The 16,818-nt window shown below is 38.2% G+C and overlaps 2 protein-coding genes across 3 annotated transcripts in view; both read right to left on the bottom strand.

Moving 5' to 3' along the window:
• Positions 1-16,818, bottom strand: part of cracr2b (calcium release activated channel regulator 2B) — a 69,087-nt gene that overhangs the window by 2,453 nt on the left and 49,816 nt on the right. The window lies entirely within an intron of this gene.
• LOC123962399 (guanylyl cyclase-activating protein 2-like) lies at positions 4,838-5,782 on the bottom strand. The gene is made up of 4 exons (XM_046038497.1): positions 5,585-5,782; positions 5,339-5,488; positions 5,092-5,200; positions 4,838-4,965 (listed from the first exon to the last, which is right to left on the bottom strand). Exons 1-4 carry the CDS (start codon positions 5,780-5,782, stop codon positions 4,838-4,840), a joined length of 585 nt encoding a protein of 194 aa, XP_045894453.1.

Below are 16,818 nucleotides of genomic sequence, written 5' to 3'. Positions count from 1 at the left end.
TTTGAGTGCAGTGGAGAAGTTCACTTATTGTTCTGTTTGCTATTTGTTAGTTTCACCAGGTGGAGTGGGTGCTGTGCTCTTTGTGTTCTTTTTGTAGTAAGTTTCAACCCTGTTTAAAACGGTAGATAGGTGTAGGCCTCCTTTTGAGGACCTTTTTATTTTAACTTGGTTTGTTATTTTCGCAGCACCCTCGTCCACCCTCCTTTTGTTCTTTTTGTTCATCCATAATCCACTCCAAGCTGTGTTTCTAGTTTGGTGGTGCATTTCGTCCAGCGCATACATCAACGGACAGGGCAAAGTCCAATCCACGGCCTATAGACCTATAGACGTGGGCATCAGAACGTCCCAGGCTTGGAGAACGGTGGTGGCTGACCTCATGTTGAGGGCTGGGCCTGAGTACAAGCAAGGAATTGTCAAAACTCTGCACCACCAAGTCGATAATGTACCAACAAATGCCCAGGCCCTAAGAGAACAAGTACAAAAAACTGAAGGATGAACTTAATTTTGGATAATCTAACTGGACCCTTGTGAAAACAACCACAAGATCCAGGAAGAACTCTAATACTGTGTTTGTTGAAGAAACGAGGAAAAAAAATGCTTCATCATCATTCCACACATGTCAGGAGTGTCAGAGAAACTCAAGAGGATTTTCAATAAACACCACATCCCTGTGTTTTTCCAACCCAGCCACACACTAAGATAGAAACTGGTCCACCTGAAAGACCCCACCCCAAACACAAGAACAGCAACATAGTGTATGCTGTCCAATGCAGGGAGGAATGCACAGATTTGTATATCGGGGAAAGCAAACAACCATTAATCAAACGTATGGTTCAACACAGGAAGGGTAACCCCTCAGTTTAAGACTCAGCAGTTTATCTAAACATGGAGAATAAGGGACACTCTTTTGAAGACAACAACATACATATTTTGGATAGAGAGGACTGATAGTTTGAAAGATGAGTGAAGCATCTACTTCAAAGTAGAGAAACCATCTCTCAAGAAAGGAGGATATCTACCAAAGTTATCCCCTACATATAATGCTGTCCTTCATCTCTTTCCCAGGAGAGTGAAAATTCCAAAGACTGTTTTTTACAATTGGCCTCAGTTGACTCCATGGACTCTAACTACCTTTGTTACAATAGCCAGCAGCACCAACCACCAATTGGTATTAATGACTTTGATCATGGCCCCACAGAGGTAAAATACCTGGGACTCCCCACCAGTATTAGAACTAAAGAAGCCCCTTGGATTGGAGGTGAAACATCTTCAACCAAGTCCAGTTGCCCTCGATTAACACTTTTTGGTGTAAGAAAAGTATATTGTCATGTAAAGTGTGATGAAAATGATATGTTAGACTCACTGATATTATAAATTCCAGGACACACACAAAAGCATGTACCTTCGTCAACCCTGTTACCACTGAAATGGTAACAGAGAAAAATTATTGCCAGTCACTACTAGCTTTGTGGTAAATGTCATGACACGACATGGTGATGATTCATGAGAGGCTTAAATGTTATGTTATATGTACATTTAAAATTTCTAACAAATAACTTTTTAACATATGTTTATGTGGTAACAGGGTTGACACACTGAGCTCGTCCCACTCCGTGAGACATTACGTAACTCAAAACAAATCCATTAAAGGAGGTGACAATTTTTTAAATTTCTTAACATAAACTTCATAAAAAGGCAAGTGATGTCACTTCCTGGAAATTATGCAAATTTTGGAACTGTCCATCAGCTTTAAAGGGGTGTTTTTATTAAAAGTAACAGGGCTGACAACAACATGGGGACCCGACTAAATTGTTGTTTTTGCAATATTTTACACATTTTCAACATTTCTGCAAGATGCTTTGCACAAAAAAGTGATTAAAATCTTTTAAAAACAAAATGTATTCTTATATTATGAGACATATTATGGAAACTGTTTTATGGTTTATTAAGAGTTAAAAAGCTTTTTTTTCTGAGGGACTTAAAATGGCACGTTTTCATATAATGACCCTGGTTTATTTAAAAGCTGTGGTTAAAGTTGAATTATTAATCTTCATTCTTAGTTGAACTTTATTTATTTGGATGTGATTAATAACTTTATTTTTGATCATGTGTTTACCTTGAGTCACAAATGCTGACAGTGTATAATTGGAATATTATTTAAATAAGGTGCAGAAAAGGTAAAGAAATGTGGACTAATAGTTACACTGATAGCTTTTCACTGCATAGTAATTACTACTGAGCTGATGTGTTTTCGTTTTTTTTCTGTTTGCATTTAAAGGTTATCAACCTATTAAACTTTTGGTTGCTGATGGTTGTGGAAAATCAAAGAAGGAAGATTTTTTTAGAAGCTGAGTTGTCCAAGTGTCCTCTGTCATCTCCTAAGCCTTTTTTGAATTTAGGCAGTCAATGAAGCCAAACCCCAGATAACTCGACAATTAGTCTTCCAGGAGCCTCGGCACTGCCATTCATGAATGCCGAGTATTGGATATTGCTTGCCATATAGCTTCTCTACTTCATATGCTGATGCTGTGAGAGATAGCACCATGCAGTTTGCATAGGAAGCAGCGAGGGCAGGCAGGTAGGCTGCGGCAGCTTAAATAGGCGCCTTGTATGGAATTTGCCAATGAATGCTAAGAAAGGAATGACAGAGCGGTCAGCGGATATCCTGGAATGAGCTGATCTGAGCCTGCCTGAACTAACACTATGCTTGATTTATGTTTACTCGTGAAAATTATCTGCAGGTGGAGCCCTGCTGGTTACTCCGGTAATAAAGGTTGCTAGGTTACTCTGGTGATAAAGGGTGATTGGGCTTTTAATATTAAAGCTCCCACACTATAGAACTCTCTGCCTAGTGAACTGAGACACACTATCTCTAGCTTCTTTTAAATCTCTTCTTAAACCTTCGGAAATGTTTGATCCTGTTTTTTTTTTACATTTTTTTTCTGCTTTTATTGCTGTTTATTTGATCTTGTTTACTTCATTATTTTTACATCCTCTTGCTCATGTTCTTTGGCAGCATACTCTTTGTATCTGCCTGTTTAATTTCATTTTGTAAAGCACTAACATTGTCAAAAAATAAACATCCCTGCAAAAATAACTAATAATAAATGAACGTCTCAGCCTGTGCTCTACGTTGTGTTCACTGTTAATTAGCAAGTGCGACACACTCTTACAATCCACTTTGGCCGGTGGCAATCATAGGGCTGATCCCTTAAAGTCACGATTCAAGTCATCAGTCATGAAGACCCCAATTCGAAACGCAATTGTCAGTCAAATCAATGCACTTTTGTTTTGTGTTAGGAGCATTATTGTACACAGAGAGATGCAGGAGCAACAGCATGGCAGGCTGTAAACTGCAAAGTGCAGCAGCATACTTTAAAAATATTCATTGTGTAAAAATATTCATTGTGTAAATATTCATTGTGTAAAACATAATTGAAACCCCAACATGGAAGTCTGCCTGCAATGAACAGTTCAGTGTCCTCATGGCTGCTATTGACGGCCTATTAGACAGCTCAGGGGTCAATAATAGAGTCAAGTGTAATAACTGATTCATGCGATGCTTGACCCAAACCAAGAGGCTTATTTTTAGCCAAAGTCTTTGGCAAGCTGAGTTTAAAGCTGTAATCCTCAAGCTTGATCCCATCTTGAACCTTTAATGTCTCTAGGTCACTTTACATCACAGAATCTTCAGTATGACTGACATGGTGACACTATGGTGAACCTGTAGAGCCAGAATAACTCTTCAAATAAAGAGCTGATCATGTATTTCAAGTCTATGTCAGAGGAAAATGAATTGAGCTATGCGTACACATATGTATAGCTGAGAAATAGGACATGACAATAACTTTTTATATTTAACTTGAATTTATTGATATTAAAAGCTGCCTGTGACAAGTAATCAGGTAAAACAATATTACTTTACAGCATGGAATTCAATATGCACAATAAGGATGTAAGATGTCCTAGTAACATAATAATTTGCTTAAAAAACAACAACAAAAAAACATTTAAAAAAATCACAATAGAAAAGCAATAATTTGCTATTTACATATTGGCATTTTATAATTGCAAGCTGTGACTTGAATTGGAATGCAAAATATATACAGTATATGCACTTAATATTAACTTTATTAGATTTAATAATATTAACTTGTATTTAAGCATCATTGTAGTTTTAACAGTGAAAAGAATCAGAATAATACTTTATTGATCCACGAGAAGGAATATAAATAAAGATAGAAAGTTGGTATATAAAGAAGTTTATAAATATCAGAGTAAAAATATAAAATAAAAAGAATATATAAAGTAGTGTGGATATGTGCAATATTTACATAGTTAAAAGGAATCGTTATAGTGAACAGTAATAAATTGTAATTGCACATTTAGTATTTGAACAGGTATTATTGCACAAAACAGATAATAATGTCCAGTTAAAAACTGACTAAGTGTCCGTGTGTCAGACACTTAGAGGGAGGAGTTATAAAGTTTGATGGCCACAGGCAAGAATGACTTCCTGTGACGCTCTGTGGTGCATTTTGGGAAAGAGAGAATAATGCATACAAAGGAAGAAGTAGAAAGACATTTGCTCTCCATTTATACTGTTCAGCAACCTGGCCTTTTTTGCAAATGTATACTAGTCTGGAACCTCAACAATAATTTTAGTTTCCTTGGAAATTATCAACAGGCGCAAACCAAAATGCCTCTTAAAATAACGGGGATGAACCTACAACCAATCAGAGCAATGAAATATGTGAAGATACAATTTAAAGCATGGATTTTAGCCATAATTGTTCTACCTTTGTTCTCATGGAAAAGGCAAATGTGCTTTGACATTTCAGAATTGTGCACTCCTTCTCCTCTGATCGAGCACCCATCCAGCAGGGTTCATGTCCAGCTTTAACATGTTCAGCACCCAGGGGTCCTGCTGTGCGCCTCTTATGAATTCTACCATGTTAATTTTACCTGTGTAACAGAAAAGTCAAAGCATGGTAATATTCTCTGCTGAGACAACAAATTGTTCCCTTTGTAAATTGTCACTCCAAAGTGTTTTTACTGCATTGTTAAAGTGAAATGTGACTAAATGCTTACCATCTCCGTCACTGTCAACAGCCTGTAATATTCGATCCACAACTTCATCTACTGTAAGCCGTGAATCACTCACGTCTGTTTTTGTGGCCCTCTTTATCCGATAGAGACTCTAAATAGAAGAAAGAAAAATACATATTGTATTTTATGTGAATAGCACAGAAAATGTCACATGAACTACCTGCTGCTGCGCAAGTGACAATAACTGACCAAAAATGAAATTCATCAATTGCCACTATAATAGACTCACATCAATTATTGACCGTAGTTCGTCCCTGTCCACAAAGCCATTGTTGTCTTTGTCATACACCTTGAATGACCAGCGCAGTTTATGCTCCAGGTCTCCCCGGAAAACAAGATTCAGTGCTGCTACAAACTCAAGGAAGTCAATAGTATTGTCCTGAAAGGTAGGTTGAATAAGAATAACTTTGTCAGTATGTGACATTTTTGTAAAGCTGTACAATATGTGAAGCTATAATGGCTTTTACTCTCTTACCCCATTTTTGTCAAAAGCTCGAAACATATTCTCTGCATAATCAGAGGCTTCTCCTGTTGGGTCAACACCAAAGAAACGCTTGAACTCATGCAGAAAAAGTAGTCCACTTGGGCACTCCACGAGAAACCTCTTATACATATCCTGAAGTGTTTTGACATCAATCTCCTCATTATTCTGGGTATGCTGTGTCTGCCCCATGGCTGGCTTGAAATTTAACAGTCCATAGTTCTGTAGCCTTTGGGTATATACTCTGCGATGCAGTGGGAAGACTTGAATAAGGCATCTCCTACTCTTGGGTGTTTCTTTTATAACCCTGTGGAATCTTTTAGCTCCAGTTTGTGTAAGAGACAGGTGATTGAAGTGCCCTCAGGATTACTATGGTATTATGTTGGTGGGGTTTTCTCTATCTGAGTTAATTAGGTTTGCAGCTAAATGCAGATCTGAGATAAACTTGTAGGAGTGGCAGGCAAATTAAAGGTATGTGCTTTCTAATAGTACAGCATACATTATATTATTGTCAATGCTGATAAAAAAAAAGGAGACTTATTATTTAATGGATGTCAGTTTAAAAGTTACTTGCTTTTAGTAGAATCGAATTACTTTAACATATATTGGTTAATTAATAGTACTGTTTATTTGTTGATACCACTGCATTCATTGACTTTTAAAAACTTTGTGCACTGGACACCCTGAAAAACATCTGACTTAACATCATCTTATAAAGCATTTATTGGGACACTTTCCTGTTTTATATCTGTCCCTTAAGGTTCTAGATGTTCCATTATCTTAACCAACAGGTTTGTAAATTCATACCTGCAGTTTAGAGCTGGTCAGTTAGAAACGGTTTCTCATTTTCCCCTGAAAACAGCTTCAGTCAAGACTATATTAATTATTGGATGGATTTCCATTAATCAACATGTTAGAAATATCACTGAGAGCATATTACCCAGGGGCGTTGCTAGACATAAAGCTCTACCGGGACACAGGCCCCCCACATCCCTCATGTAAATTTTTTATTTATTTTTGATTGAAGTGTATGAAATGTGTTAGTATGTGCTTTACCAGCTTCCCTTGCTTAGCCCATTAATGTTGGTCATGTCAGAAAGGGATTTGACTGGAGAATAACCACACATACCTCTTTTATGTACACTATGTTATCTGTGAGCCATGTAAACTATTTGCCACTGTTGCACAGTCACAGTCTATTAAGAATGCTGCTGGCTGTACATCTCTGGCTGTGCTGGTACTGGATTTGGATCAACTGTGCTCTAACTGGCTTATGATCCAGAATCTACTCTTCTGACAAATGTAAGCTTTGCTCCTTTAAATTACAGATATTAATTCTTGCTAGATATTAATGTTATCAACTGCATCTGGCCCATACAAACTGGCTCCCAGGTTTCCTTTAACATTTTCAAAGCTAAAGTACTATTTATACTAAGGCTGGGCACTATGGCCAAAAATGTTACCACGATAATAAAGTTCATCATTCAGAACTATTATGATAAAATCTGTTTTCAACAAATATTTGAGTAAAATTAAGTTACATCTTTTTTCAGTACATTTTTCCTCAATAAAATATTTATATCTTAATAGAAAAAGTAAGTGCTAATCTGTTCATGATTCAAATGAATGAGATCAAACATTTGAGTATTTAATGAACACTTGTTATATTGTTATTGAGGAAAATTACACTGTGATAATTACTGTTTTATTATCCAGCTCTAATTTATACTATGACTTGGCTGAATAAGTGATGTTCATTACTGAAAGATGTACATTCATATTGCCTTCTGTGCTGCTAATCAACATTTTAATAGTCAATGTGAATCCAATGTGTTATGAGGTTGTGTGGTGTGGGGGCAGAGAGGACCCAAACGCAGCACTCTGAGGGAAGGAGGTTTATTGAGGGGAAAAAGGGGGTAGAGGGACTGGAGTGGAGGGAGAGGTGGATGTCGGGGAAACACTGGCACGGGGAACCAAGGAGACTGGGGGCCAGGGTGCCGGGGAACACTGGGCCCGAGGAAGCGAGGGGCGGTGGGAGAACAGGGAGGACGCCGTGGGGAAAGTCTGTGGAGGAGAGGGCCGGTGGATGAGCCCTGCTGACTGAAAGGAGGATGAGGGTGAGTGTACCTGGGAGGGAAACAGACAGAGAGACAGGGTTAGAGATGACAGAGACAAAGCACAGGGAAAATGTGAGAAAAAAAAACAAGAAACGCGAGAGCCTGAACGTGGAGGTGGCACCGAGTATGGAGCAACGACAATCAAGCCAGAGTAGTGTGGAGAACCGGGGTTGAAATACAGGCAGGGATGAGGTTGACTACTGGCAGGTGTGGCAGGCTGACGAGGTGGCTGATGAGGTGCAGGTGCGGGTCGTTGGCTGGGCTCAGGAGCAGAGGGAGAGAGAGCACACACAGGGGAGAAAACACAGGGAGGCAGGCAGGGAACAAAAAAACCAAGGAAAAAGCAGAATAACTGATAAAAAGGAGAAAAAAAAACAGGACACTCACCGTCAGCCGGGCTGCCACCACAACACAATGCTTTCCATCTTGCATTAGTCCAGAGTTGTAACTACACCTTCACTTAAAAAACTCTAAAACGAGACAGATAATCACTCATCTTGTTTAAAATGATGTGTGCCTATGAGGAGTGCCATCACATCTGTGTTCTGTCTGGTCCAACTAATGTTGCTCCTGGAATGTAATAAGGTCCGGTTGCGGACTGTAGCACCACTCAGCCAGATGCGCAAGTTATCATTTCCGTCAGCATTTATCAAAGTTAATAAAGAGTTTTTATTAGAGTTTTCACTCTAATATTGTTCAGTCACTCTCTGGCAAGCTACCAAGACACAGACAGACCTAGTTGCGTTGCTCAGCTGGGTTAGCAGCGCAGAGGTTGGCTCACTGCAGCTATGAACCTGCTCACATCAGACTTTCAGAAGAGAAGACACAAGTTTACCTGACTGCCGTTCCCAAAAGTCACTCCCATTGAGTTATTTTCTCTTCTTGTGCCCAGAAGAATAGACCCTATTCTTCAATGTTGTAAACACTCATTAACAATGTGCCTTTTCACATTTACCGGTAGTTTTATTTTGAAAGTGTAACCGGATGTTGCATGTATATCATTGCTACTTGACCGCGGAGCCGTATACGTCCAAAAACGATGCAGAGGGATCTTGATAATCTTACTGGAGCACAGCACATGGATACAGGGGCACGTGTAATTTTGGGGCTTTTAATATTCATTGAAGAACATATACACCTGTAAATACAATTAAATTACCTATAAATATAGTTGAATACTGCTATAATATAAATATTCAGACTTAAAATTTGCAGAAATTTTTATTATATAATTCTACTTAAAAATCTTCTAAATGTAATCAATGTTTAATCTAAAAAAAATGATACAACACCTGCAAACACTTGATTTTCCATTTAAAAAAAAGTCAAAATACTGTTCTTCAACTGGTAATCACCTTTCACAATTGATGAAGAGCTGGTGGTGGAGGGACAGTGGTTATCTTCTGTCATTTTTGCAGCCAGGTAGCCACCTGACTTGAATTTGTCTCTAATTCTGTGGAGAGGGCTATGGACTACCACATCTCCATAATTTGGTCACCATACCATTATTAAGGGAAACTTACTTAATGTCTCGCAGACCTTGGATAGATATGCTGTTTATTATGTTTGCTGTTGTTTATGTTTTCCAATTGAGCTACCTTGATAAGCAAAATGGTTTCTTAAGGTCATCCTGAGGTGTTGTCGTGCAAAGTCAGCCGAATCTGAAAATGTACTTGCAAACAACTGGATTCATTAGGACTGCCAAGAAAATCTTGCATATATTCTACAGTGAGTGAGCTATGGACACCCGGTGTTTGTTGTTTGAATAGGTATTATTCAAGCCATTTTAAGAAGATGAGTTTGAGTTCACATTGAATTTCAGGAAAATTCTCTACTTCAGTTGTGTTTGTATCACATTCCCACTTGTCTTTCTACTTACACATATTTGTGTCTATTTTGTATACCAACTTAATTTAGAGATTGTGGACTTCCCTAACTCAGGTGCACACAGTTGTTCACTGCCTTCCAAGGCCAGGGCCCTGTTTCACAAAGCAGGTTCAACAAACTCTGAGTATAAACCTGAACTCTAGGTTGACGAACTCTGAGCTGTCAAACTCCGGGTTTCCCGTTTCAGAAAGGCCGGTCAGAATAAGTTCAGTCAACTCTGAGTATGTTGAGACTGATGGAAGCACGTGCGTGGGGATGAAAAAAAGCCATCATCAATGGAGCTCCGATACTACGATTCACCATGGCAACGGGTAAATAAAGGCAGAGCATCCATTTTAATCGGGTGGAGCTAGAAATATGAATGCTGCCAACGTGGACCATGATTGGCTCTAAAACGTAGGAGTGGAGGATCGATACGTTAACAACATTACATTTTATACAGCATTGCTCATTCATTATTTACCAGACTGAAATTTCCTTAATGAATGATAAAGAGCTGGAATTCTCCTCCAGCCTGTTATTCACTTTAAATAGCTACAGGCCTGTTTATTCAGCTGTAACCTGACGGGACTAAATGCCGGTGACAATAACTGAAGATGAAAATATTAATCGAACAGATTAGACATAGTTTAGGCTCCTCATGGACCTATGATTGTAAAGTGACAGTCTGACTCAGTAGGTCTATTAATTTTTTGTAATGTAAAATGTGTCTAGGTTCAAACTGACTGAAGTTTTAGACGTCTATGTTACAGTAATAAAATCTTGCTCATTTCGTATTTTATGAAATGCTGTCAAAAACTCACTTTTAAACTACATTTGTTTCAGCTGCACCACAGTCATCCTCACTCAGAAATATTCACATCATATCCAACTGATAACTACGATAAGAATGTTCAATCAGTGCGACTACAATATGAAAGGTTACTGTTCATTGATCAGTTTTGTACAGATTACTTTAAACTGCAGCACTGTAGCGCACAGTAAGTGTTTTGCCTTAATGTCCACAGAGTCACTGTGTTATAAAGGACAGTGTAATTTATAGATTTTATTCTGTGCTGAGGATAAATTTACAATGTCCAAAGATAACTCTCTGTCCATATATCAATGACAGATTAATCATAAAAGCGTCATGTTCAACATCATGTTTGGGTAAAGAAAACAACTAACAGCCTATTTAACCGTGATTTCGATGTTTCTAAAGACGTAACTGTGTTCCAATATGTGCTTTGATACGGCCAGTCTGAATGAGGAAATGTAAGACAGACGCTTCAAGCTCCGCAAGAGGGGAGGAATCAGAGAGAAACTCAGCGTTAGTTGAAGTTAACCTCCTCCCGAGCAGGTTAGGTTCACAGCGTAAACCTTGCCGGAGTTACAGACCTAGAGTTTATCTGATCTCGCTCTCTGAAACTGAAAACCCAGAGTTTCCCTCATCTTGGGCTCAACTTACTCAGAGTTTTCACTAACCCCGCTTTCTGAAACAGGGCCCAGGTGGACCTAATTCAGTAATCAGCTGTAGCACTTCCGGGGTAGAACAGGAACATGTATGCACAGCACAGGGAAACACATACAGCCGTAACAACATTTACCAGATACAAAAACTGTCTTTAGAAAGTTGTAAAATGTCATATTGAATCCAGAAAATGAAGTCTTTGGATTGTGCATGAAGTTCACTCTATGTAAAACCACCATTTTGGATGTACCATTATCCCCTCTCCTTTGCCTTTCATCTCTCTCTACAGTCCTATCAAAGCAAAACGCCAGCATTTTAAGAAATACTTACCAATTACTTTACATTCATGTTCCACTTTAATCTTGAAGCTGTGTCTGACAGTGACAATGTTCTTTATGTCAAACCAGTTGTGTTTCTAATGAATAGATCTGAAAATGTCATCAATAAGGTAAATAAAAACTAAACTACTTCAGTTGCAGGAGAACAATTCTTTACACTGAAGTGTTTGGGTTGTGTGGCTTATTTGTTGTGAGCATGGAACTGAATAAACGGTTTCAAATAGTATCAGATGTGGGTATTTGTATTGTGGTGGTAATTTGAAAGGTCTGAATTTCCTCAAATTAAGTTAATTTAAGGAAGTCTGAAACTGTCACAAATAACCCTAGTATGAACTCAAAAGGGGTTTCCGGTCTAAGATAAATGGATATATTATGCTAATGTAAAATGTGAACATGTGGTAATTTTTAATTAAGACAAAAACAGATTTAAATAATTTGGTTTGAGGTTTTGATAATACACCTATAGCTAAGACTCTTCAATCAAAGTATCTGTAAAATGGCATTAAATTCATTTTTAATCACAAACCCATAATTTTACAGGAAGTTTAAATTTCTTTAAGCTCATTAAAAAGGTGTGGACACAGGTCATTTAACAATAAATTAAATATTACCTTTCTGTAATTTTACCACTTTTGGGCAATTAATATTTTAACTTCCAAGCATTATGATAAAAGTCAGCATCTGTGACATTACAGTAATTATGGCTGCTTTCAATGATCAAAACTGTGTTTTGACAGTTTAACAATGCTTGTAGACATTATACACAACATTTATTCAATGTTTTTATTTTCCAAATATCAATAATTAAAGGAGATTTGTCAATTAACAAGCAAATCTATAACAAATTACAGAACATGTTTTTTGTTACGGTTAACTATTACTAATTGTACCAAGTTTAAGAACTGTTTTTCTCTTTTAAATAAGACAAATAATATTTGTGAAAATACGCTAAATTCCTGAATGTATTGGAACAGTTTTTTTTTAACGTAAAAAACCCCCAATATTTTCCTTTAAAAAAAAACAAAAAAAACAGAAATGTTATGGTTATTCACAGCTACAGGTTTTTCATGTTAATTTAAATTAGACATGTAAATTCAGTTTATTTTTGCAATTTTGATATTTCCATGCATTTCAAAAATACAGGGGAAAAAAATCTGAAATAAAAAAGGAATAAAACTGTAAAATTACAGTTTTTATTTATTTTTTATTACAGTGTATGTTAATGTTATAATTTAGCTCAAAGCAACTGTGCCAATGAGCAAAGCACTAAACCCCTAACTGCTCTCCCTGCAATTGCATGTCCATGGGTCCTGTCAGTGCAGTCATAATGTCTAAGATTCTATAAGTCATGCTAAATGTGGAATTTGTATGTCAATCTCTTTTAGAGTGCATTAGCTTTGAAGACAGGCTAAGGAAACAAATCCTGCAGAAGGTATGGATTAAGAGGATATCTCAGGTTGTCCAAATTAACCATGAGAGAATAGTTGATTGTTAATTGTCCAATTTTCAAACTAGTGTTGATTTTGTCAGCCATTTTAAAATTTTGTCTTAGTCTTGTGTCAAATGTGCTTGTTAGTTTGTCATATTTAGTCCACTGTATACTAAATATCATAAATATCCCCAACCCATTCATTCCCAAGCTGTCACATATGGACACATGGTCAAGACTCCTTCACATAATTTTGTAACACAATGGGAAGCCCTGTATTGTTATCCCCGGTGATAAATTCTTTACTCACCATTGTGTCTTGAATGAAAAGGTGGGTTGGTCCTCATTATCTAACAGAAATTATAGTTACATAGGTTGCGTAATTACAAATTAGTATTGAGCTAAGTTTATTACGTAAGCTTCGTAGCGTTAGCAAGCTACGTTAGCTAGCCAAAGTGTGTAGCTAGCAAGCTAACTATGTTAGTGTTAAAGGCATTGCCTGCCGTGGCCCACCGAAGCACCTTCCTTCACAGGTAGCCCGTCCTCATGCTCTCGTCACATATGGACGCATGGTCAAGACCCATTGGCGTCAGTTTGTAACACACTGGGGATCCCTATAGCATAGTTCATTGCAGTTTGAGAAGCCCTGTAGCATCAGTTTTTGACAGTGAAGGTAGGTATGATATTTAACAGAAAAGACTAAGTAATGAGGTGGTCGGGTGGATGTCGGGCCAGAACCCAGACTTTGAACCAGGAGAGCGGTGTTTGTGTCTCATGTGAAACAAAGTGTCAATATTGTGTGTCACGTAAATTATATAAGTTATGCAAGTTAACTGATGTAGTTATTTTAACCAAAACCATGATCTTTTTCCTAACCTCAATAGTTTTGTTGCCTAAACCAGCCAGTGTAAAGAACTTTGTGCCTAAGCCTAACCAAACTGCAATGTTTTACAACTTTAATAAACGTGGCATTTCCAAACGCTAGTGTTTTATTTGGATAGTGTAACCAGACATTGCTCATTTATTGTTGCTACTGGACGTTGCATATTTGTTGTTGCTGCTAAGCGTTGCTAACTTGACTGCAGAAAAATGACGCAAAAGGGGTACCCAGGGCATTAAAAAGTGACACCAAAGGGCCTTGACCAAGTGTCAATGTGTGACAAGTCGGGAGTGAGAATGTGTTGCAACCAGAACCATTAAATAAGAGTTACGACACTCCCATTCACTTCTTTTGGACCTCTGGAATGTTTAAGTGACACGTGTAACGTTATAACTGCAGCAGATAGATAACGACTTCATGCGCTTTTCTGCTGAAGAGGCCGACATGTGAAACCATTGGAGACTGACTTTAATGAGCGAGCAAGGCAATCATCTAAAAAAGGATCCAAATAGCAACAAGGTATGGCCCTGGCAGAAACAGCTCTGTGTCGTCCAGAATAATTTTAATAACTAATAAGTTGAACCACTGCCTCTGAACAGCATACATTAACAATCATGAAGGTAGGATTTATTGCAGGACTGCATTAGTTTTAGCTTGGTGTACCTAATAAACTGGCACTTGTATATTTAAAGAGTAACTTAGTGGAGTGCAACCATATCCAGCCAACAATAACTAGGATAAACTTTGTTCCACATTGAGGCAAACATGTAAATAGTATCAGATATACAAATAATTTGAGCTACCGAGTTATTTAAACATCCTTCCTTTCAGCTGCTGGTCTTACTGTGCTGAATACATTTAGTGGCCTTATTATTAGGTGCACCTGTTGAAACAGGCTCGATGCTAGGTGGAATGGTTCCTCCGGTGTGGCAGGTAAGGGTTAGAACAGGCGAGGCAGGTGAAGAGGAGTTGATGGAGTCCACAAAAGTAAGTAAGGCGTCTTCCGTAAGCAGAGCAGCACAGGAGCTGAGGAGAAACTCCAGCAACACTAAAGCAGAGCACAGGAAAACAGAATTCACAACGGTCTCAGGAAGCAGGTTTAAGCTGGTCATGGTGCCACCTACAAACATGACTGAGGGAGGAGGAACTGAGGAGATGGCAGGGTATAAAAGCCAGTCCTGATGATCACAGGAGACAGGTGTGTGAACAGCAGATTGCCTGCAGCTGGGGAGAACCACCCAGGGGTCCAGTGGAGCAGCCCACAACTCCGCCCTGAGGGAGAGTGTGGAAAGGATGAGCAAGAGGGAGAGGGAAAGAGAGACAGAGGCCAAACACAGACAGACAAAGACCAAAACCCACCAAGCACCTCTCACACACTCAAGAAGGGACAAAATAAACTCAAACACAAACACACAACACACCACCTATCACCTCCCCGCTTGTGGCGGTGTGACACCTGTACAATGTAATGCAGTTCAATACAACAGTGGTACCAACATTTAATTAAATTTACACATGAGCATAAATGTCTACATTTAATTAAATGTTTAATACTGAGGTTATAATTAAAGGGTGTGTTTAACTGAACTACATTGTGTTGTGTATATATATATATATATTTTTTGGCCTCCCTATTTACATACTGTACATAACAGGGCCAGAATATCAGAAACTCCTCTAAATATAATGCAGCTCTATACAACACCAACATCACAAATTATGACCTCAGTGATAAAACATGGAAGTGAATTAACACCTCTAAGAGAAGAACAAATCCTGGACAGTATAGGCAACATAAAAGCAGAATTCATGGCAGAGCTGGTGTATTTATTACATTAGATTGTATAAAGTGACCACTGCAGGCACAAGTCAAAGTTTTTCCTGTTGCTCCTCTGGGATGTGTGGTTGAGTGTGGTCACCCAAACCGCTGGGCTAGCCTGCCACCTTAACTACAGCAAATCTCAGTGATGAAGCATACGTTATTATTTGAGAAAAGTCTGCACATTTAAAAATTCTTGTAGATCAAAATGTTGCCTTAAAATACAAAGTATTAACATATAGAAATATTTGAAGTTTAAAAGTGTGCAGACCTTTTTTCCTTTTTTAACTTGCAGCGATATATATTGGTTTTGCTTTTCACCTGAGAATTTTTACTTGGATGTGTACACACTTGATTCCTCTTCTGGTATTTATTGTTTGGTCATCAAATTCAAAGAATCTGCAACAAAGTAGTAGTACTGTCATGACCTTGGATTTGAATGTGATGTTTTTCTGTTATTTTGTTAATGTCCATTCCTGTTTTACTCTTTGCCTCTGTGTTTTTGTTTAGGTTTGGTTAGTTGATCAGTGGTTCATTGTTCTCTGTATCTGGTTTCTCATTTCCCTGTGTATTGTCCGTGGTTTTACTTTCTGTTTTATTTTGTAATCATTGGTGTTTGGTGTTCTTGTCTAGCTTTGTTTCCTGTCTGCCTTGATTCCTAATGTGTCTCATCTGTGACTTATTGTCCTGCCTTGTGTGTGTGTGTGTGTGTGTGTGTGTGTGTGTGTGTGTGTGTGTGTGTGTGTGTGTGTGGTGTGGTGTGCCCCAGTATATATTGTCCTCAGTTCTGTTCAGTCTTTGTTGCGTTGTAGTCATATGTTGAGTGTTCAGACCGTTTTCATCTCAGGGCGTCCAATACCAACACTTTCAGAAAAAGTAACAAAGATACCCTTCAGCGCCTCTATGAGACGCACCGGGTGCCTCTCTATGAGACGCTAAGAGCGTCAGTTATGACGCATTGAAATGAGAACGCGTTGGGAGTGTTCTGCCTAGTGGTCGGTTTTCCCTTGATTTCTCGATTGTTTCCTTCTGTTTGGATTGCCATACCTTTTTTGGACTTAACCATGTGTTTGGACTACTTTGCCTTTTATTTGGACATCCTGTCAGTGAATGTTATCATTAAAATAAACCTGCAAACTGATCCAGCCTTGTTTAGTGTCTGCATTTTGGTCCACACCTCTGTTTCCCTGCCATTGCAGTCAGCCTTCCGGACAAGTACTAAATATGACCATATATTAAGGAGTATAGGAACTTGTCCGACAACTTTTAGTACACTGAAATAACATGAAAAAAGTTTATAGTTTTAAT

The sequence above is a fragment of the Micropterus dolomieu genome, linkage group LG22, assembly GCF_021292245.1.
Source record: "Micropterus dolomieu isolate WLL.071019.BEF.003 ecotype Adirondacks linkage group LG22, ASM2129224v1, whole genome shotgun sequence".
NCBI classification, from domain to species: Eukaryota; Metazoa; Chordata; class Actinopteri; order Centrarchiformes; family Centrarchidae; genus Micropterus; species Micropterus dolomieu.
Note: the sequence above shows the minus strand (reverse complement) of the source record. Positions and strands in the feature narration are given on the sequence as shown.